The 23,625-nt window shown below is 35.5% G+C and overlaps 2 protein-coding genes across 4 annotated transcripts; both read left to right on the forward strand.

Annotated features, from left to right (window-relative positions):
• The first annotated feature begins 555 nt into the window (after window positions 1-555).
• Window positions 556-3,897, forward strand: LOC132797020 (E3 ubiquitin-protein ligase MGRN1). Its single transcript, XM_060808435.1, is given in 4 exon segments — window positions 556-764; window positions 766-1,967; window positions 2,378-3,363; window positions 3,604-3,897. Coding segments are annotated over 4 exon segments (2,442 nt in total). The 5' UTR covers window positions 556-680; the 3' UTR covers window positions 3,774-3,897.
• A 2,587-nt stretch (window positions 3,898-6,484) lies between these two features.
• Window positions 6,485-23,402, forward strand: LOC132795354 (b(0,+)-type amino acid transporter 1). Of its 3 annotated transcripts, none has more exons than XM_060806020.1 (9): window positions 6,502-6,654; window positions 18,897-19,074; window positions 19,167-19,213; window positions 19,608-19,709; window positions 20,623-20,865; window positions 21,090-21,588; window positions 22,011-22,107; window positions 22,766-23,084; window positions 23,146-23,402. In XM_060806020.1, exons 1-9 carry the CDS (start codon window positions 6,606-6,608, stop codon window positions 23,214-23,216), a joined length of 1,605 nt encoding a protein of 534 aa, XP_060662003.1. In that variant the 5' UTR covers window positions 6,502-6,605; the 3' UTR covers window positions 23,217-23,402. The 3 variants fall into 3 exon arrangements, with proteins under 3 accessions (XP_060662006.1, XP_060662003.1, XP_060662004.1); XM_060806021.1 differs by lacking the exon at window positions 6,502-6,654 and adding an exon at window positions 15,469-15,553; XM_060806023.1 differs by lacking the exons at window positions 22,766-23,084; window positions 23,146-23,402 and adding an exon at window positions 22,172-22,498 and having other exon boundaries at window positions 6,485-6,654.
• The last annotated feature ends 223 nt before the right edge of the window (window positions 23,403-23,625 follow it).

A 23,625-nucleotide genomic window follows, 5' to 3' on the forward strand; every position in this document is an offset into this window, starting at 1 on the left:
ACAACTTGGAATTGAAACAGCCTGAGCGAACAGTGGAATCGCAGTGCAAATTATTGACTATAGAAGTGAAAAACTATTTTAAAATACAATTTTTTTTTTTTTAAATTTATATAATTTTGCAAACTAGCATATTATATAAAAAGTAAATATATTAATTTCATTAATAAATCTTTTTTGAATCACATTAATTTTTAAATTAATTCTGTTCGGTAAGGTAAGGCAGATGGGCAAACAATCTTGAAATATGTGAATTACCTAATTATAGGATTATTATTTATAACCCCCTATAAGGACTATGGCAAAAAAACAGTTTTAATATTTATGAAGAATTTAATTTATTTTTTTTTTTTATACTCATTAAAGTAGAAAACCTCTCTCAAAATAATGTGTTTTAAACAATTGAACTGTATAATGGTTGAGATTTTCGATTATGCATAAAAATAAAATAGAAATGAAGGGAATATATCAGTCTGTCAATCGATATATCGCATGGGATTTAACGATTGCGAGATGGAAACATCGTTGCTATCGATATTATTGGTGCCGTCTCTGTTTTTGACACAAATACATACACATAGAAGAAATATGTGCGTGAATGTTATAATTGTTAGCGAAAGAAAAGACAACACAGTATCGCAATCAGCAAAACAGGAATTACAAGCGAACAAACCATCAAATAAATGGGCAACTTTGTGAGCAGGCAAAATGCAGCTGTCGAGGAAGCAGACCATTCCACCAATCATGCCTACAAATATCCACCACGAATTGGGAAATTTCTTTAGCACCCATTTTATAATGGGAGGCGAACGCTTCGACACGCCCCAGCCCGAATCATATTTGTTTGGCGAAAATGCCGACCTCAATTTTCTGGGCAATCGCCCCACAGCGTTTCCCTATCCGCCGCCACAGGCCAATGAGCCGACGAAAACGTTGAAAAGTCTTGTCAACATACGCAAGGAATCTGTGCGTTTTGTGCGTGTGCCAAACGATAATAAAAACAAAAAGCAAACTGATGTCGTCGATGCTGCCACAGAGAACAAAGCGAAAACAAGAGAATTGAGTGAAAGCAGCAGCAATCACACTCAAGTCGATGGCAATGTGATATGTAACATGACAACGGCAACAGACACTGAGATTATCGGTTCGCCAAGCTCTTCTTGCTACAATATTGAATTTACGTTCGATTCGGATGCAAAATGCGCTATCACCATTCATTATTTTTGCACCGAGGATGTGAGTCTCAGTGGAGTTACATTGACTCAACGCGAGGGTCTGCTCACGTCCTTCACATCGGAAACGTATCATTATGACAAGGGCATCAATCAATGCTTCTCGCAGCCGAGCCACGTCTTCAATCCACAGCTGATACCAGAGGATGATCTGGTCTACAATGCTGGACGCGAACAGTATCCGGTTGCTATACACTGTGTGGTCGAGGAGGGCAACGAGGAGTGTCGTCAGTCGCACACAACCATTTGTGTGATTGATCATCATCCAGAGACGACGACTTATGTGTTGCGTGCACTCAAACAAAAGATCTTTGTCGATGGCCTCTGCTATCTTCTGCAAGAGATTTATGGCATCGAGAATAAGGCGGTGAACAAATCGCCCTTAGACGAAGAGATCGATGACCATGGCAGCGAGTGTGTCATCTGCATGAGCGAGACTCGCGACACTCTTATACTGCCATGTCGCCATCTCTGTCTGTGTAATTCGTGCGCCGATTCGCTTCGTTACCAAGCCAACAATTGCCCCATTTGTCGGGCACCATTCCGTGCGCTGCTCCAAATACGAGCCGTGCAGAAGGGCATCAGCAGCAGCAGTTCGCACATGGTTCATCATCAGAATACGCCAACCTCAGTTGCTGGCGGTGGTGGTGAATCGACGCCCATTGACATTCCACCTGGATTTATTCCGGTCTCGCTGATTGAAGCTCTTAATGGACCGCCACAAGTGACGCGTGCCAGGTATAAATATCACATTTATAATTTACAAGAATCGATCGTGCATTAAGAAAGACTTCCAATTAAAAAGTATACGTTTCAGTAGGTTTTCATCGCTAAGTTAAAGCTAAGACACAACCCCCAGCATGTATTTTAACCAGTACTTATCGCAGACACGAACCAATTGTAGACATTTCACTTATCTGCATTTTAATGCCAAGAGGCATGTGAGTAGACGAACAAAATAATGATAATTACCTCCAATTTATCAAGGTCAATTTAGAATGTAGAAGAAATTAGTCTTTATAGTAAATGTGATAATTAAGATGAAGTTTTAGGTTGTCTATAACAATTCTTTTAGATTGCAATTTAATTCCACATTGAATTTACTAAATATTTCTTGTGTTCATGTGCCTTATTTTGTTGTACAATAGAAGCGTTGATCATGACATCATGGACAGCTCAACGGTGGCTGCCTCAACGATGACCAGCGGCGACAACGTTAAGGCCACATCACCAGTCAAGTCGAGTAGCCAACGGCGATCAAAGATTAAAAAGAATGCATCAACTTGCACCACAACGAACGAGATGAGTACACTCACAACGCAAACGAGCGGTGGAACATCAACAGTATCTGTGGTGGAAATTGAAAGCGATCCCAAGAAGTCGACGCCTTCTTTAACGTCATCGTCAAAGGCAACGTCAACGCCGACACTCACTTGCTCCCCAAACATACAGGAGGTGCACATCATTAATGAGCGCCACAATGGGCTAAAGTACCAGAAGCACAATCAATCTGGTAGCAACCACGATGTCGTCGACGATGAAGACAGCGAAAATGAGAAGCTGTCACCCCTGCTTTCGCCAGGTAGCCGAAGCAAAAATACATCATGCAAGTCACTGAAACAAGTGGTAGCCAGTTTGGGTATTCATGATGACGATGACGATGATGATGTGGTGGACGGAGGAAGTCCAAATATTGATGCAGCTGGAGAAGACATTGCTGGCCATGATTCTCTCTCCCGTAAAAGTGACTCCTCCCTAAAGCGAATTAAGCATACCGGCGATCTGGCCGACTGTGAAAAGCCATCCACAGAGCCTGCTGGCCTATTGGCAGCCAACTTGAGTGCCGAGGAGTCGGATTATTATACACCCGATGACACACAAAACAATATATTGAGCCCATTGTGTCAGAGCGAGCGGACAAAGGGCGGAGATTCCGGAAGTCGTCATGAGACGATGTCATCCGACACCAACATGTCCAGCTCAATTGGAATCGGCGGTGGATACAGCAGCACTGTGAAAAAGATCCAGAATCTGCACAAAAAATCCACTTCAGTGGGTAACATTGTGGGACCCGCAAACAGTACTTGCGGCGGCGTTGTTGACTTAAAGATCAATAATGTCAGTTCACTTCCAGGTAATCAAATCACAAATAATTAATCCAGTTATTAGTAACGTGGCAATACGCTTATTCCTTTATGATGTGAAAAAAATCCGAGTCAATTTTTGAACACATTGTTTAATCCACTTTTAATGCGACATGGATAAAATAAAAGATGTGGTGAACTATTCAAGAAATACTAGAAAAGGAAAACAATAATGAAAATTGTATAATTCTTACCACATTTTAACTGTAAACCTTTGTTTTATTTTGCAGATATGTTGGACAGCCCGGTTAGCGGAAATTCAGCGTCCACGCGCAGTTCCAGTGATAGCTACTCATCGAGTTCATCAACTAAGCAATTGCTTAGCTCTAACCCATCCACAACGGCGGCGAACATTATTGTTGATGACAAGACTGCACTTCAGAATGCGGTCAATGTTTGAAATACAACCTGTGCTAGACAAATGTAGGGTGTTATATGGTATATATAAATATATATGTATGTCTATGTGAATGTATCATTATAAATTAAATATGGTTCAACATGATATTAGCTTTTAACAAAACCTACAATTTGTATTATTTTCGTAAATCGAAACTATCGAGAGAACTTTTGATTTGCAGACCACTTTTGGACAATTACTATTATTATTATTATCTGTGATGTTGATGCTTGGATGATAAACTTAAAAGTGATTCAAGAGAAAGTGCTTTGGATACACTTAATTTGCTACTATTAACTTCAGAAAACGATGGTAAAATTATACAAAGCACTGCGATGGATACATTCCTGGAGATAATAAGAATATGGTTAATGCATGGATCACAGAACTTTGCAAAGACTGACGTATGACAAAAGCAAGGCAAAACCTGTCCAACAAATGCCAGCGATCTGTCACGTGTCCCCATTATTATTGGGGCTTAGAAGTAAGCAACCTTACTAAGTTGAGAACTGGTCTATTAGGCTAATCAAGGACAAACTTCACAGCACTACGTCGCAAATATTATATGTAGTATGCTTAATATACATTATATATTCTATCTTTGGTACTCTAAGGTTGCTTAAAAAAATGAACCACACAACTCTGGAAGTGAAATATTATTAACAAATTAATAAAAGTCATTGACGAACTGCCATTTGCACTATTGGTAAACTTGAAAACGTAAATATATTGAAACTTCAAGTACCTACAATTCCCATAAATTCAGTTCAATTGGAATTCGCAATGAGTGGGTTGCAAACATTTGTTTATTAACATTATTTTAAACATAACACAACAAAAAAAAAACGTAGGCATAGCTTCCGTTTGGTTCAGTATACATATTGAAAACACATACTACATAAGACATAGATCATTTCTTTGTTCGACTTTTTCAGCATGAGTATTATTAATATCTGCTACCCATAGGGAAGAGAGGTATTACCCATAGGGAAGTAATGATGCTTTGTGCCTGCAGAAAATGAATATAATAGGCAGAAGGCGTCATCTCCGATCCTATAAAGTACTTGTATATATTCTTGATTAGTTTCAACAGCCGAGACGATATAGGTATAGTATGTCTGTCTATCCGTTCATACTAATAAGCACATAGATCTCAACGACTACAATATATAGAGATATAATTTTCTTATGTTTGCCCGCAGATCAAATTTGTTTAAATTTTTTTGCCACACCCATTTCCGCAATAACAAAAATCAAATAACATGCGTAATTTTTTTGGTAGAGAGAATAACAATTATAGTATTTTTGATTCCTGGAAATTTGGTTGCAATCAGACAAAAATGGTTGAGGTTATTTATGAAATACTTTTGTATGGGCAAAAACGCCGACTTATTAAGGGTTTTGGTTTCTTTGGCTGCCAATCTGGTTTATTTTGGACTCCATGTTATATTTTGAATGTAGGACTATAACAATATACCTAATATAACCTTTGGTATATTTTAGTATTTTTGTAGTATATTAATGTGGTATATATTAAAATTAATACCGCAGTGTATTGGTTTTATTCACAATAAGTAGCAGGTAATTCCCAATCGGAGACACTCGACAGTAGCTTTCTGACTTGTTTTTAATTTGAATTTCATTTTGATATGCAAATAATGATCAGATTCTAAACAAGTTATTTTACAACAGGAGAGTTGTTAGCAAAATTAGAAAGCAATTCCCATTGTGATATCAAGTATACGCAACATAGCCTAAGAAGCAGAAGTTTTTTCTTAGTTGACCAAAAATTAAGTATACGCGCACATTAAGTATACGCGCAGTGTACTCAACTGTTACTCAACTGTTTTCCACATAGTTGTATAGGACTGCAGAAAGGTGATAACTATAGAAAATCAACAAAAAAAAAACACGAATAAATCTTATACTTCGGATGATCCATATTATTCATAAGCAAAGAAAATTTCCCATTTCTAGCTTGTCTGCATAACTATGCTTAAGATAACTTGAGTAAATATTAGACTAAGCGTTCGATAACTGATAACATTAATAGATAATTTGCCGTATGTGACACACCTGTTTTACTCATTCATTCATTCATTTGATCGTAATTTGAACTTTGCCTTTATTTAAATATCTACAACGGTAACCGTTAGCTTTTAATACCAAGAATTTAATTACCGTAAGAATAGGTTTATAATTGAAAATAATTTACCTTGCCTTAACGAAATATTTTTTAAATGTGGCGGTTACAAAAAAGTAAGATAAGAAAGCGATTACCAATTAAAACGAATTTGCTAACCTGGATAGTGTAAAGTAACTAAGAACTTAAAAACAAAATATCACATTTGATTTAAAATACTTTACACGTAAACCAGCAAAAGGAACTAAATGTCCTCTGAAAACAGCATTTTGTTAAAGGATTAATGTTTCTAGTGGAAAATCCAGTTCTGTTGCGATGAATGTAACAAATTGTCAACAACTTTTTTCGATGACCCCTTTGCGCAAGTATTTGAAATGAGCAAAAGTCTTGGCACTTGCGATGGCGATGGCGATGAGCTGCAAACGAAAATGTGCATGCAACAGTAGAGCAATTGCAATGTGACCAACGAACGAATGTAATAATTAGTGTCGGAGGGTGTAATCGATAACACAGCGACAAGGCGATAGACGGTGAAAGCAGCAGCGACAGCAACGCGGTTAGGTTCCGTTCACAGCGTCTCTGTGTTTTGTCGTATGTATAAATAGTCAGAGCCTGTCGTGGGTGCTTTCATTCTCTTGTAGTGTTTGAAGTGACATGAAAGTGACGACTTTGGGACACTGCAATAAGTCATGTATCAGCATGTCCAACCAAGCAACACAAATCATATTTATACCGATGGTGAGTGGAGTCGAGCAACCACACAACAATTAAGGGAAAAATGTCGTCAAGCTTTCGCCATTCTCGACAGGGTTAAACTACTGTCATGCCATATAAGCGAACATATGCATTTAATTAATGTTTTGCCAATGACATTGTCGAATTTGTTGAATGTAAAATAATTGAATGAAACAATTGCAAGCAACAGCTAATAAAGTGGTGTTAATAACAGCTGTGCTGGTAAAAAAAAAAAAAAATAAACTAATAAATATAAACAGCGCATTGCAATCGGTCTGTTATTGCATTCTCGTGTTCAGTTATTTCCTGAGCAAATTCAATAACACACACTTCATGTCCCGCTAACAGAGAAACTCGTGTGAATACAGAAAAGTTGTAGTGTTAATTAGGCGCATGCGTGAACTGAAATGCGTGTGTCTGTATGTGCGTGAGTGTGTGTGTGTGTGTATGAATGTGAAACAGCTGTTCCAGCGACACACAATGTTATTCTAAGCTCAGTGCAGTTGTAACCGGCCGGGCCGGCGCCCATGTGGTAAATGCTTCTGCAGACCGATTCGCATGACCAACATGAACATTCCGAAGAGATTCGCAGTCGCATTTCATGATGTTTCATGTCTCATGTTTGCGTCAACTATCAGTTGAATTCGAATTCAATAAGTATTTCATATTATCATTATGAATTTCATCACCTATTTCATTCAATAAGTTTGCTCTAGAGTTCTAATAGTATATAAGCAATACATACATAGATATACAAGTATTTCGCATGTGAGCTTTGTGTATGTGATGTGTGTGTACTAACATTTTTATGGGCCAATTAGCGGTTACATTTTGCCCTGTTGACAAGGCTAACAATTATTTTTCGTATTAGTCAGAAATAAGCAAATTGACTTCATAGTTGCACAATAGATAATATAAGGTGTATCGTAAATTATTAGCTATAAAATACTTCAAAAGTCTATAGATAACAAAGTGAAATGTTAAGCAAAATTTATCTCTTCAAAATAACAATCACATTGAGCTTAGGCTCATAAATAACACTTTGTGTACAAATATTGTATAGTATGTATACTTTCTACCTTTAAATATCCATTAAGATTGAACATAAACATTCAAGTTATTCAAGAAACAATTTTGTAGTTCAGTTGCTATGGTCATATTGAACTTATTTGTTTTCCCAACCAGCATGAGAATGCGGCACACTGAACTAAGTGTAAGTACACATATGATATTTTGAAGGGCTTAGCATTGAGCTGCCATAGAAACCATCATTGATACAAAATATGAAATGAACTACATATTTATATTTGAAAATCAATCGTATCACCATCAACAAATTTGGGGCATGTGTGACAATAGCAATGATTCAATATACAAAATGCTATTGAACTGTGCTCTTATCATGGGGTAAATTCCTATTTTATCGTACAGATTTGAGCCGCAGTTATCTGCAGTCTGCAATTTGTCGGAAATGAAACTTTCTTTCGGCTCACTATAATCGTAAGCAATTCTTAATTATTCTTAAATTGAAAAGCCTTTTTTCCGTTGGCAAACTGGCATAAAGAATGCTATATATTTTTAAATTTAAATTGATTAGTTTTTGATTACCCTTGTTAACTTTTACACTTTATGGAATACGCTGGCATTTGTTGCTTGAATTTGATTCCAGCTTATTTGTGAGCGAGAGATTGCATACAATAGGGAAACGTATCTTATTACTATAGTAAGTCGATATGACTCAGCCACAAGTTGTAGACTTGCAACTTATTCGTCTGGTACTTACTTAGCTAAGTTTACGAGTATTTACAAATACTAGCAATACATCTTAGTACGACGTTACGAGTATCATAATGCGGCTTAAAGGTTAAGGTGTGGTAGACCACACAAATTATGCGGTTATCGAACGCTAACCGATGATGATAACGTAAGCGTAAGCGTAAGCGACAATTGCAAAACTTTCATTATCTTTGCTCAGCATGCAAAACTATTAACTTGCCCTGCACATTTTCATTTAGGGCATTGCCATCACAATGTTAGGTTTGTGGTTTGAAAACTCGTGGTTCAAAGCGCGGCTTTGGTTCGCGTCTCCGCTGCCTATTTTGGGTATTTTAAGTACTTAATTAAATTATATATTTATATCGTACCAAAGTGAATAAAAAGTTGAATGACATTGCTCTTGTTTACAAGGGAGATAACCTCATTGGAAAATATTAAATATTCAGAAGTCAAACTGAACCGGTGAAAGGGATGTGTAAATTTTAAACTTAAATATAAATGTAACCTAAAAACACAAGAAAAACAAATAATACGAATTTCATCGAAGTCTAGAGCATTCTATACAGAGAAGCCGAAGAAATTCTGAGAAATTACGCAATTGAGAGCGACTCATAGTCTATTCGGTAGAATCGGTCGACTTAGTGCAAGGGAATTTTCGAAATATCCTTGTGGCAGGTTCTGGCAGGCATAATAAGTGCATAAGAATGTTTTTGGATAAAGCAGACTCAAGCATATTCGTAATACGCATTCGCTTTGCCGAAACTTGTGGCCGATGTCCTTCCAAGGTCACCTAATTGAGCGCATGCGTTAAGCGAAAACTTTTGTAGTAAGATGTACATTTAACAGCATTGTTTTGTTCGTTCGTACACCGCTGCTCAATAGAATAGGTTCAGCATGAATGGAAAGACCCAACTAACGATATTATTTATTATATTAATTCAACAATATTATTTAATTTAACAAATTCAGATTTAGATTTAATCCCTTTATACGAGAACTTCATTTCGAAAAAATATATTTGAAATGCGAATTCTGTTCCACTTAAGTTATATTATATTCAGATCCATAACGGTTGTCTGTCTTTAATTTAAGTGACGAAACTTTGTTGACTAACGTCTACTTATCATTACGAATATTACAACTAATAAAGATCTATCATATCGCACTGAGCCATAAAACAAAATAATGGTACATATAGAGTGCATATTAATTAGTATGCATATAATAATAACGTAAGCTAAATTTGATGGACCTATTCAGCTGAGTCGCCTTGTAAAGACGTGTGGACATATTCGCATACGCACGTGCTGAGCGCTGAACTACCAACGCACAGTTCTCAAATGGATGAGTACGAGAGAGGAGGTTGGTTGAATTTTTCAATAGTTTGCCCTCTATGACGTAAGCCAGCAACAAAGTAAGATTTTCCAACATCATTTCATGAAATTGCTCTGTGTGATTTGGGCAAGAATTTAATGTGTAAACAAGTCAAATTCAGTTCAATATGCACTTTGAAATGTACTATTTGATACATGTGTGCATATATCAATGAGTGGCCAGGTTTTATTGATTCTTGAAATGGGTATTGCCAGGTGATACGATTTTTACGATTTGAAAATAACCTTTTATAAATTTTATATGTCTGGGAACAGCAGGTGCTCATTTCTCACACCGCTATTGCATTAAAATTGCCGGCATTCTGTTTCCATATATACATATATATTTCGATAAAAGAAACCCAAATTCAGTCGATAGACAGTGTCCATCGAATGTACATTTAAAACCCATTTAAAAATAAAAGTTCGATTGACCTCCAACCACTTTTGGACACATTAATCGAGCGAATTCTATTAATGGTATTTTATAGTTTTGGGTGCATGGTTACAAAACCGGCAATCACTATATAGAAGCAGTAAGAATGATACCGTCGTTTACAAATATACCAAATATATACTACAAAAATACTAAAATATACCGAAGCATATATTTGGTATATCAATATTGATATCCTTAAATATACCGACGCATATATTTGGTATATCAATATTGATATCCTTAAATATACCGAAGCATATATTTGGTATATCAATATTGATATCCCTAAAATATACCAAATATATACTACAAAAATACTAAAATATACCGAAGCATATATTTGGTAAATCAATATTGATATTCTTAGATATACCGAAGCATATATTTGGTATATCAATATTGATATCCTTAAAATATACCAAATATATACTACAAAAATACTAAAATATACCGAAGCATATATTTGGTATATCACTATTATTATCCTTGAAATATACCAAATATGTACTACAAATTCTAAAATATACCGAAGCCTATATTTGGTATATCGATATTGTACTACATTAAAAATGTTAAATAATGTACAAAATATACCAGATTATCAGTAAAAGAAACAGATTGACGTAGGTGTTTTTTGCTATACAGCTGTATTTCATTAATATATTTTATTTTTTACGGTATATTTTTGTATTTTTGCATTATATTTTATGAATAATATCGCACTGTGTTGGTTACATCCAAATTGGGTAACGGGTATGTCATAGTCGAGCACACTCGACTGTAGATTTTTTGCTTGTTTCAATTTTTCGGGGGCGGAAGTGGGCGTAGCAAAATTTTGAAACTAACTTGATCTCGACGTGATGTCGATAAAAATAATAACTCTATCTTTAATAGTCTCTGAGATCTACATACGTGTTCATACAGAAAGACGCTGATCAAGAATTCATATACTTTATGGAATCCGATTCTACATGCTACATATAGTATAGTACATTTCCTGGTGAAATTGCCAAGAAAATATTGGCAGATAGTTTATTGAAGATTGTTTTAAGAATTCAACTTGATAAAATTGGTCAACTCTTTAGCTTCTGCTTGATATGATGGGAAATAAAGTGATGTACGGAAGATTATCATCATAATCATTCGATAATTATAAGTAATAGAAAGAGTTCAGCTAGTTTATTAGCTTCTGACTTCAAGACACCCTTCGTATATTCTGTTGTCGATCGTCTCTGTATCTGTCTCTGTTTCTGTTTCTGAGTGCTGTGAACTTACTTACGAGTATTCAATTTCATTTTGCACTTGCTCTGCACCATAAATTTCTATCGCCGCAAATGAATTTATATCTATAGTATAATTTTTATGGATGATCATTAGCGTCATCATCACCAATTAGAGGGAACGGCAGAGAGGGGCTCTATCGACGTCGATGTGAAGTTTGCTCGTCACGAGTCAGATAAAAATCAATTGAGTTAAATTAAAACACGACGCGAAATCAACCAAATAAAAACAGATGACAGTTCTTTCGAACTCCTTTCAAGACAATCTAAATAGAGATATTTGCTTTTTGATTGACATCTTTGGAAAATGCAATAAATTTTCACGAAATACTCATGCGCCTAGCTTAATTCATTGTCAACTGGCTTTGAAGACAACGAGACTTTTTAAAACATTTAATTGTCAAAACTTAGTTAAAATGACTTTAGAAAATCGAGAACTAAACCAGATCGAAATGATGATGATCATATTATTATCAGATGATAAATTTAAATGGGTTGTTAAGAAGCAAGATATAATATTTTTGAGTTGCAAACTAGTTTTTAAGTATTTTGATATGATGTATGTATGTTTACTATACTGATTATCGTCCAATTTCGAGCGCTTGTCGAGAATATTGTTAACATGAAACGAAAAATGAGCAAATAATCAAAGGTAAGTTTATTCTTTTAAATTAATTTATTTTCAACTTGTTTCAGATGCTGCTAGAATATGATGGAGACCCCTAAAGAAAATCGTAAGAGGAATCGACTCTATTATGATAAATGGAAAGCCAGTTAGATCGAAACAACAAGCTGAGGAATAAAGAAATGCTTATGGAGACGAAAGTCGGAACAATTTATGTACTCTCCACTCAACAGTAGTAAACAAAAATATTTCATTTTAATTAGATCTGATTTCTGTGCGGTTTATTTATAATGCTATTCAATAAACAATTCTATTATATTCGAGCAATTGGCTAAATGTTGTTTTCATTTCGATTTAGTAAATTATTCTTCTTTTTTTTAAGATAGTACTTTGTATATTCGTGATTATCTTTGCCAAATTGCCTAAATTTAAAGGACGAGCTATGGAATACTTTTCGGAAAGGAGGTAATTCACTAAGCTAAGAACTTTTGTTGGTATTCACGAGATAATCTTCTATATACTATATCCAAAGCATGTTCTTAGATATGCGATGTCTATACTCTAAAGGTGAAATATTAGACTTCTTATGGGAAATCTTTTGATTAGTATTAAATATTTGTATGTACACATATTATTCACATGTATAGAATGCACGTTATTAACAATTTCATCAGCGTTAACTTTAAGTTCTGTGCAAATATCTCGTGCCTTAAACGATGTTTTTATTAATTGTGCAAAGCAATAGATAAATAAACGAAAAACGATACATTTCAATTAATGAACGAATATTTCAACATTCAATAGCCATGCGACGAGCAAATTAAAGACAGACATCGCCACGCACGAATACGAATACAAATATGCCAGTATGTGAGTATGAGTATGTGCCTGTGTGTGTGTGTGTGTACAAGCGGCCGCAAAAGTTTGAAAATATTTATTTTTTCTACCCTATTGTGAAAGTGGTAAAAAAGGTATTTTAACGCTGGGTGAATGCAAGTTGTGGATAACATTGATCAGAGCGTTATTATGTAACCACTATTGAATATTTAAAACTACAACTTCAAATCAATTTAATGCACAAAAAGTTAAATTTTAGAAAAATATTTCATTAACAAAATTTACGATAACTTAAAATTCCCCTTAAACACATTTCTTGATGTTTAATGACAATATTAATTGCATTATTATATCATAAACACAAAGCATCTAATAATGATGTATAGGATTAAATAATTGATCGCTTTCCCTCGGTACTAAATCATTATCTTTCTTTCAAGTGAATTACAGTTGAAAAATTAAACAAGTAAGCAATGTACAGTCGAGTGTGCTCGACTGTAAGATACCCGCTATATTATAAATTATTCAAAATAAATAAACTACAAAAATACTAAAAGTATATAAAATGGTATATTGGATATATCGATATAGTACCACATTCAAAATATACCATGGGCGGCACAATATACCAGATTGTCAGTCAAAGCAACTAAGAGCCCTAGTAAGTAGGTATTTTTGCCCAGAAAAAAGTATTTCTTTAATAACTTGGACAATTTTTATATGATCGCAACCAAATCAAGGAATCACAATTATTATATGTAGTTATTATTGTACCAAAATTGGAGACTCTAGCTTGTTATTCGATTTTTGTTGATTTGCAGGGGCAAAGCACTATCTCTTATAGTCTGTGAGATCCAGTGTTTCATACAGACGGACAGACAGACAGACGGACATGGCTAGATCGTCTCCGCTGTTGACGCTGATCAAGAATATATATACTTTATACATTTTACATACATTTCCTACCGCCACAAAGTTATAATACCCTTCTACCTTAAGGGTAGCGGGTATAAAAATGTTAATCGTGTGAAGTATTGAGAGAACTTTAATGCGCAAGCAACGAAATTATATTAATATAGCAGTTATGGGCTAACAGTATTCATAAAAACCGGATTTCACCCGCAACCAAATGGATGTTGGAAAAAGACCATTAAATTGTAATTGGATCCTTACAGCTATTAAATGTAAAAATGTGAGCCTTCTAGCTCTAACAGATTGTCCTGTGTGTTTAAGCCATACGCGTTATCCGAGCAAAGTGTTCACATACCTAATTTGCTGATACGAAGATCCTTTCCTAAGATTCTTACGTACTAAATCTTTGTAGTGTAAACATTTTCGGCAATAAACTTTTTTGCGTTTTGTAAACATTGCAATAAGATTTGAGTCTCCCGAAATATATAGTACAAAGATATGTATGTATCACTGAAAAATAATAACATAATTTACTGAGCTCTTTCTTTTTTGTCAAAATTCATTTTACACTCGTCGAAAAATAGCCGAAGACAGCGCGTGATTATTAGTCAATAGCGGCGAAGACGTCATTTTCGCGTCGTTAAAGTCGATGTCGATAGAAGCGACGCGACGCCGATGTTGACACGAGCCACAGCCACACAGTCACAGTCATAGCATTCAGCGACTGGCGGCGTCGACATCGGCATCAGCCTCGGCATCGGCATCGGCATCGGCATCGGCATGGAATGGAAGGGAGGAAGAGAGTGAGTGGAAGAGAGAGATGGAAGGAGAGGGAGAGAGAGAAGACACCATGAACACGCTGCTCTCCGATATCTAATTTTGTTTGTTTTCTTTTTGAATTTTTATTATTTGCTTGTCTCCGTAGTGTTTGTTTGTTTGTATACCCTGCATGCGAGTGTATAGGGAAAATCAATAAAGCCATCCATATACATATATGAAAATGTAACATGCAATACAATTAAAGTTCGCTCTTCGGACCCTTTAAACAATATATATCACTTTCATCGGCAATTGACACGATAAAGATCATTCCAAGTGAATGTCGGTTTGTGGAATGCTTTTTTCCATTTGTCCTAAACCTTCCATAGGAATCGCAATTTTATTTTCTAAATGATAATTTCAAATTATTTGACTTGACGTCTATTTAAAAAGACAATAAATACCAAATAGAGAAATAAATTTCTGAAATTAAAACTGCAAAATGCCCCAAAATGTTACTTAGCACGATTGGAGTATTTCTCTTTTTTTTTCTTTTTCTTTTTTTTTTGCGATTATTAATTTGTTTAAGCAATTAACGGAAAACCCGTTCAGTGGGCAACTTGAAGCGACATTTTTTTTTTTTTTAACTGATGTGTGATTTCAAACGTTCGCGAATTCGCCATTTGAAATTGCATAGAGATTGGGAGAGATTGTGCACTCATAAATACGAGTCGAATTGAGAATGCATAATACTGTTTATTGTGTGGAGTCAAAGCGAATTCATAATAAAAAAAGAAAACATTCAAAATATAATCAAAGTCAAATGACAATAACAGGCAATGTGAAGAGATCCTCGACCATATGAAGTTTTCAACAAATTCAAGTTTTCCTCCATCCGTTGGTACGTAGACTTTTCTCAACAAAATATAAAGAAAATAATAATAATAATAATTCGTAAGGTGAAGCCTGACAAGTAACAGCTCTATAATTCAATATATTTACAAATTCTTGATCGTCAATAAAAATATATAAATTTCGTTAGAAATCCAAATCAAATCGAAAATCTGAGGACAATCATGATAGTAAAGTGATCCTATTCGGTTTGATATTATCGAAAATACGTTAAAAAGCAGTTCGTTTAATACGATATCAAGGTGTTAGCCCAGTTTATTCGCAAACCGCGTGACTTTGATGACACACAAACATCAGACTAATGGGAAAGAATAATAGGAGACAGTTTATTTTTGATTATTTTGCGCGATAAACTAATATTTAAACTTATTTACATATGCTTTCTAAGTATTTATGTACATAAGTGTGCGAGTTATTTATATAGAAATACATAAGTCTACGTGGATAGAAGAACGTATGCATTCTCATACCGTAGGATACACAAATGTATCTTTTCGTTGCCGTCGCCGTTGCTTGTCCCAAATTGTTTTAGTGTAGCATTCGTGTTAATCGTTTAGGAGTCGAGTAGTACTCGCAAATAAGAGGCTTGGCATAGCATATCTGTACCATGTACCATAAAATACTACAATAAACAAGTGTGGCCCTAACTAAGCGCTCTCAAGTGCACTACAGGAGAGCCGTATTGAAAGTTTGATTCGTATGCGTGAGGTGTGTGGGATGAGATGATGGAAACTCTAACGTTAAAGGCAGGAGAGCAGAATACAAGACGACCAACAAAAATTTGAAATTCTGATATTTGTTAACGCACAAAGTCCCTCCTTTTTTTATATAAATAGACTATAGACGACGAAGTATATGTGTTTGTATCTACACATGTATTTGCCGAACATTTAATTCACCTTCGTTTCGTTGAATATATGTAGGTGTGTGTGTGTGTATGTATGTTGTGCTATGTAGGTGTATGGGCTGCAACATATTTCTCTACGATTCGGATTCGGATGTGTATAACATATATAATTCAATGGCCAGTTGCAAAGACAAATGGCAAACGAAGACAGACGGCAGACGGCGCAAGATGTGCTGAAGAATATTACAAACATATCTCTAATGCTGATGCTGATTCCGATGCCGCTGCTGCTGCTGACCAACAAAAATTGAATATATTAGCGAATGAATCTCTGTTTCGTGGCGTATTTCACTCGAATGTATGTATAAGAGGAAAACAGCCGACAACCGACAGCCGGGAGAGTTAAATCGCGAGCTGCTAACAGACCGAGAACGAGAGCACAGCATCCCGGCGTTTGGCACTTCGGCTCATCTTCGGGCGCCGCCCGAAGCGAAGCGAAGGCGAGGCGAAATTCATTGCTCAACGGTATTTGGTTGAGGTTGACTGTTTAAACAGTTGCCAGCGGTAAATCGCCCGTTCAGCACGCGCCTTTCCTTGGCTTATTTTTATATATTTTGAGATTCGCTTTCGTTCGGTATCGTTCTTCGCTGGGAGCTGAAATTCACGGCGAAATAATTTTGGCTATTTATTATCCGTCCATGCCATGCGCGATAAAATATCACAACTATTTTGCTTGCAAAAAAAAACGCATGCAAAAATAATTCAGCAGATAATAGAGGTGGGTGGATGAATTTGTACCGTATCGTATCGTATCGTATCGTATCGTAACGTATTGTTGTTTTTGGCTTTCTAATGCTTCTCATTCATTAGTCGAGTATGTATGTACACTCATGACTGCCGCAAATACATTTCAGTGTATCGCTGTGTACTAAAGAGCAAAAAACAAAAAACAAAAAAAAAAACAAAATACCCACGTAGTAGCCGAATTTTATTTATCTATTAAATTGATTAACACGATAAATGCACAGTGTGTTGATGTCAATACTGTTTTGATGCCGTGCGCCTATTGAAAATTACCAAAATAGGATATTACATACACTTATTCATATGTGTGTAACAGACATCAGCTATCGCTCAGTATCAGATTGTATCGGCCTGTGCCTCGTGTCACGTACACCATCAAGCAGTAGATCAAATTTATTTGAACTTTTTTTTTGTTTCGGGGGCACGCCTCTTTTTGACACCCACAAGTTCATAAAACTAAGGACAAGGTGGTCCATTCAATTCAATGAATGAAATGAAACGGCTGTGTAAAAAGCTTGCCGAATGGTGAAAATATTGTGCAGGGTTACGCACAGTGCTGCCAACTCTTTTTTAGCGCGAAAAGTATGAAATGTTTACCAACAGGAAGGAACTTAGTGATACAGAAAGTACAATTCGAAAATAAAAAAAGATTGTGCTTACTCTTGTTCTGCACTCAGTAAAAGCGAATAACGGGTATATTTAAGTCGAGCACATTCGTCCGCAACTCTATCACTCGTTTGTTGTTTTTTTTTGTGTTTTTGTATTTCCGATTGTGTTATTTTCATATATTCCCATGCTGTCAATGAGCACGTGCCGCTCGCTGAAAGAACATTCTTTTTTATTTGTTTGGTGTTTTTGTTCTCTTTAAATTCCGCAGCCTGCAAAAATTTAGTGTGGTAGTGGTACTAAATAAGCTGCGAGCTGGGAACATTTTAAATTTTTTAAGCTATAAAATAGTTTTGAAAACGAACTTTGTACCCAAGATAAAAGTGCTTTTTTTGAATATCCTGAATTGTGCCTCAATTGGATAAGAACATACAAACATGTGGAATTTTCGTTCTTTTTTGACTGAGGTTTTGTATGAAAGCACGCGGTTATCAAATGAATTTTATTTGGAAAATTCCTTTGATTCTTGATAAAAATATACTGAACAATTAAATATGCATTAAATTCAGTATTAATAATAAAAATTATTCATCAATTTTGTTGATTGGTAAAACGAATTCAATGAACATAAAATGTCCCAATGTTGCCACTAATATATCGACGAGCAAAAAAAAAGTCCCAAAATGCTAGAAATCTACCTACACAAAAAATGTCCCCATTTATTAACAATTTACCAATCAAATATTTATTGTATTCAGTATTATTAATAAGAATAATATTATTCATTTATATTATTTGGTAAAAAGAATGCAATGAACATAAAATGTCCCAATATTGCCACTAATATATTGACAGCAAAAAAATGTCCCAAAACGCTATAAATGTACCTACGCGGGAAAAATGTTTCAATTTACTAAAAATGTACCGAATGTAAGCAAAACATTTGTCTAAGAGGCGTGACGTCAAGGCATCTAGCGATACTGCTATTAATCAAGAGCGTTTTTCAATTTGCAAATTTGTAATCTGCTTCTACTTGTGTGCCTTCGTTGATTTGTACCGTAATTCGTTCATGTAGGACATAATGTGCCAACAAAAGCCACGAGCAACGGCACAGGGACAATGTGCACCAATGGGTCTCTTGGAACAGAAGGGCCCGAAGCGACAGAGACCGACTCATCAGGGACCGGGCGGATGCGGAAGCCGCTGGAGAGGAATGGCTCAACGCAGAACGACACTGTTCACCTCGAGAGAAGGTAAGCAAGATATCCTTACAAGAAAGTCTTTCTTGTGAAATAATTACTTTGACGCTTACTTTAATTCTATCTATTTTTTTTTTTCATTTTAGGCTGGGCCTCTTCAGTGGGGTGGCTTTAATTGTCGGAACAATGATAGGTAAGTAACTATATTCGAAATTGAATTCGAATTTATATCAGCCAGTTGCCCTCTTTGACTGTTATCATTTAATGTATTTAGATGTTATAATATCCGAATCATTTAAATGTTACAGCTTTGGAATTTGTTTACCAAACTAAGAACCATACCAAAAAATTTATATTCTTAAATATCGTAGTATTTTACAAAAGAAAAAATATTGTCAAATATTAAAAGTGGATCTCATAGCATAGATATCACGTATACGACTGTTGTCATCCACTAAAAAGACTTTTATAAAAGTTCTACCTTATTCCGCGTAGACCGTATATTAAAAACAAAGTGTATTAATTTGTTATTATTAATATTTTTATACATATTATGAAATCATTATGACTGTTAATTTTTATTCTAGGGTCTGGAATATTTGTGTCACCCTCCGGTTTGCTAATTCGCACCGGTTCCGTTGGAGTTAGCTTCATAATCTGGCTTGCCTGTGGCCTACTGTCACTATTGGGTAAGTACAAACAAGTATTGAATTAATGATCTACCTAAGTGATGGATAAGCACTAGTTTAAATACATGTTAGGGTTTGTATCTTAGCTTAACAGTGTAAACTGTATTGTAATTTGCCTTTTTAGTCATAATTTTAAAAGGTAGGAGCTTAAACCCTTCCTTATTGTTCGGTTAAATGTCGCGAGCTATGTTGCAAATTCATAGCCTTTGTCTTTTAACCTCTACAGTCTAGTTATCGCATTAGTGATGTATGTTAAGTAATAAGCACTGGTTTAAATACATGCTAGGGTTTGTATCTTAGCTTAACAGTGTAAACTGTACTGTAATTTGCCTTTTTATTTATAATTTTAAAAGGTAGGAGCTTAAACCCTTCCTTATTGTTCGGTTAAATGTCGCAAGCTATGTTGCAAGTTCATAGCCTTTGTCTTTTAACCTCTACAGTCTAGTTATCGCATTAGTGATGTATGTTAAGTAATAAGCACTGGTTTAAATACATGCTAGGGTTTGTATCTTAGCTTAACAGTGTAAACTGTACTGTAATTTGCCTTTTTAGTCATAATTTTAAAAGGTAGGAGCTTAAACCCTTCCTTATTGTTCGGTTAAATGTCGCAAGCTATGTTGCAAATTCATAGCCTTTGTCTTTTAACCTCTACAGTCTAGTTATCGCATTAGTGATGTATGTTAAGTAATAAGCACTGGTTTAAATACATGCTAGGGTTTGTGTCTTAGCTTAACTGTGTAAATTGTACTACGATCAGTTAGTTAATTCATAATTTTAACTAGTTTGAACTTAAACCCTTCCTTACTGTTTGGTTAATAATTGCAGTCTCATAGCTTTTGACGTTTTACCTCTACAGTCGTTAGTATTGATGATGATGATTTAATTACAATGTTTATTTAATTTTCGCATTTAGGCGCCTTGGCATACGCTGAGCTTGGTACAATGAATACCTCATCGGGGGCGGAATGGGCCTACTTTATGGACGCCTATGGACCGGCACCGGCATTCCTCTTCTCATGGGTATCGACATTGGTATTGAAGCCATCTCAAATGGCTATAATATGCCTTTCGTTTGCACAATACGCCGTCGAGGCGTTTGTCACGGAATGTGATCCGCCGAGGGGTGTTGTGAAAATGGTTGCATTGGTAGCGATCGGTAAGCCATTGACTAAATGATGATGACCGGATTTCTCTGGCACATACTTTCACACAACCACTGGATTTGTTCTAAATATAATCGTTCTGCTTTTTTGAAAATGGGACAGTGTAAAAATACAGTGGCCACGATGTGATAATATGTTGTCGTTGTCCGACGACATACATATAAGTAAATGTGAGCATTAACATTTGTTTTTCCTTCTCATTTGTTCTCTCCACCAGTGATGATTCTGTTCGTCAATTGCTACAGCGTTAATCTAGGCATGGCCGTTCAAAACGTATTTACGGCAGCCAAACTTGTGGCAGTGCTTATTGTGATTTGCGGCGGCGCTTGGAAGCTATTCCAGGGCAACACGCAGCATCTGTCGAATGCATTTAATGGGCCGATGCCAAATATTGGCGCCATTGCGACCGCATTTTATACGGGCCTTTGGGCCTACGATGGCTGGAACAATCTCAACTATGTGACCGAGGAGATTAAGAATCCCAGCAAGAATTTGCCGCGCTCGATAATTATTGGTATACCGTTGGTAACCCTTTGCTATGCTCTGATCAATATCTCATACCTGGCAGCCATGTCCGAACAGGAAATGATCGAGTCCGAGGCGGTCGCTGTCACCTTTGGCAATCGCATCTTGGGTGCACTTGCTTGGCTAATGCCACTTAGTGTCACAGTCAGCACCTTTGGCAGCGCTAACGGTACACTTTTTGCTGCTGGACGGTACGTTACATTTTCGATTAGATTTACTATAAGTATGGGTAATTATATGGCGGGTGTCTGCGGGTGATACTATCTTAAGTGAAAAAAGACATATGCCAAAACATTTTTTATTTGGAGTATAGATGAATCTTATAACTCTTGAATTAGCACTTTAATTAGAACTAAGAATATTCATGAACTTTCTATTTTAAGATAATCCAATAAATGAACGAATTTATAAGTTTTATCGTAAAACAGAAAAAGTTCATCAAATTAATCTTAGCTCTAATCCAAAGCTAGAAGAATAATCATTACTTATTTTAAAAGTTGATTCAGTTCATGTTTTTTTCACTGTAAGTAGTATCACACGTCACAAATTCCTCCAGAGAATTATCCATATATTGTATGAAATCCTTTTGCTAAGCATTCTACTCCTTTTGCAGCCTCTGTTTTGCGGCCAGCAGAGAGGGTCACTTATTGGATATTTTGTCCTACGTACATGTGCGTCGCTTAACTCCAGCACCAGGCCTCATATTCCACGTAAGTTTAATCTACCTATTTCGATACAGAAACTCTTTTTTTTATCATTTTCACTCGCTACTAGAGATTTTCAAAGGTTTTTAAGCATAGGAAACTCGCAACGAATTTCACTTTAAATCCGTGTAAGAACGTTGGATTGATAGTCATCTCGCTCACACACACTTGTCATTGCGTATACAGCAAATCGAGAGAGAAAACCAATGCGTATGGAACGCAAAAGACAAAAAAAAACACAATAGATATTTGTATGTACACACAGTTGTGCTGTACCAAAGTTGTTTTGAGAAATGTACCGTTGACGGTACAAAATATGCCAAGCAATAGAAATCAATTTCAAACAAAATGTATCACAAAAAATGTACCATTCTTGGTATAAATGTACCAAAATATAACTACATATCATAATTCAAATGTGTTTCTGAAATACATTCATATATTATTTAAATGCCCTCATAGATATATGAAATATAAATTTCAATATTACAAATTTGCTAAGCAATTAAACACATTTTAATTCAATTCTTAAGATCGACATATGAAATAGCTTATCTAACTCTACATAGCTACTAGTTTCATTGTGAGCATTCGAATTCATCTTGATTATGGATATAATGTTATTTGAGTACTATAAAGTTGATTTTCCCCTTTTTTTTTGCAGTCATTAATTGCTTCGGCAATGGTTCTCCATGGCACAATTGATTCGTTGATTGATTTCTTCAGTTTCACTGCATGGATATTTTATGGTGGCGCCATGTTGGCTCTTATCGTGATGCGCTACACCAAACCCAACTATCCACGGCCATACAAGGTGCCAATTATCATTCCGGTTGTGGTCTTGGTTATATCTGTGTATCTCGTTGCTGCGCCAATCTTTGAGACACCGCGCATCGAATATTTGTACGCACTGCTGTTCATATTTGCAGGACTCATATTTTATGTACCTTTTGTCAAACTGGGAATGACACCACGCTTTATGAGTAAGTACAGTATACTAATACTTCAAAATTCTATTCCCATCTAATGCTAATTTATTTGCAGACAAGGTGACACTGTTTTTCCAATTGCTACTGGAGGTTGTGCCAACATCATCGATGGCCATGTTCGAATAATTACGTTCATCATGTGCTCAATCTTATCTAAATGTTTTAGATGCAAATGGGGCAACAATATGTATTTACTTTTGTATAATGTAAGCTGAAGAACAAACCAAGCAAAAACAAAACTACTAAGCAAAGCAAAGATATATTTACACATATTGGTAGTAAAAAAAAAAGAAAAGAAAAAAAAAAGAAAAATATGTGTATGTTTACGTTACAGAGATTATAGCAACTATTTAAAATAGTTGATGCTTACATCTAATTCTGATTGAATTATACTATTGTACTACATACTTAGTTTTCGTGTCTTTCGCATGCTTTCTATGTGACATGAATCAGTTGAATTGTTGAAAAAAAAAAATCATTTCCAATTATTCAGCATACAAAACAAGTTACTGTTAAATATTAAATGAACAAATAA

Source organism: Drosophila nasuta, chromosome X (assembly GCF_023558535.2).
Source record: "Drosophila nasuta strain 15112-1781.00 chromosome X, ASM2355853v1, whole genome shotgun sequence".
In the NCBI taxonomy this organism is placed as follows: Eukaryota; Metazoa; Arthropoda; class Insecta; order Diptera; family Drosophilidae; genus Drosophila; species Drosophila nasuta.

Excerpts from the sequence above, each read along its gene's own strand:
- LOC132795354 (XM_060806020.1), top strand. The coding sequence starts at position 6,606 with ATGTATCAGCATGTCCAACCAAGCAACACAAATCATATTTATACCGAT. Across the intron at positions 6,655-18,896 it reads AAATCATATTTATACCGATG|GACATAATGTGCCAACAAAA; the intron begins GTGAGTGGAGTC and ends TCGTTCATGTAG. Across the intron at positions 22,108-22,765 it reads CACCAGGCCTCATATTCCAC|TCATTAATTGCTTCGGCAAT; the intron begins GTAAGTTTAATC and ends TTTTTTTTGCAG.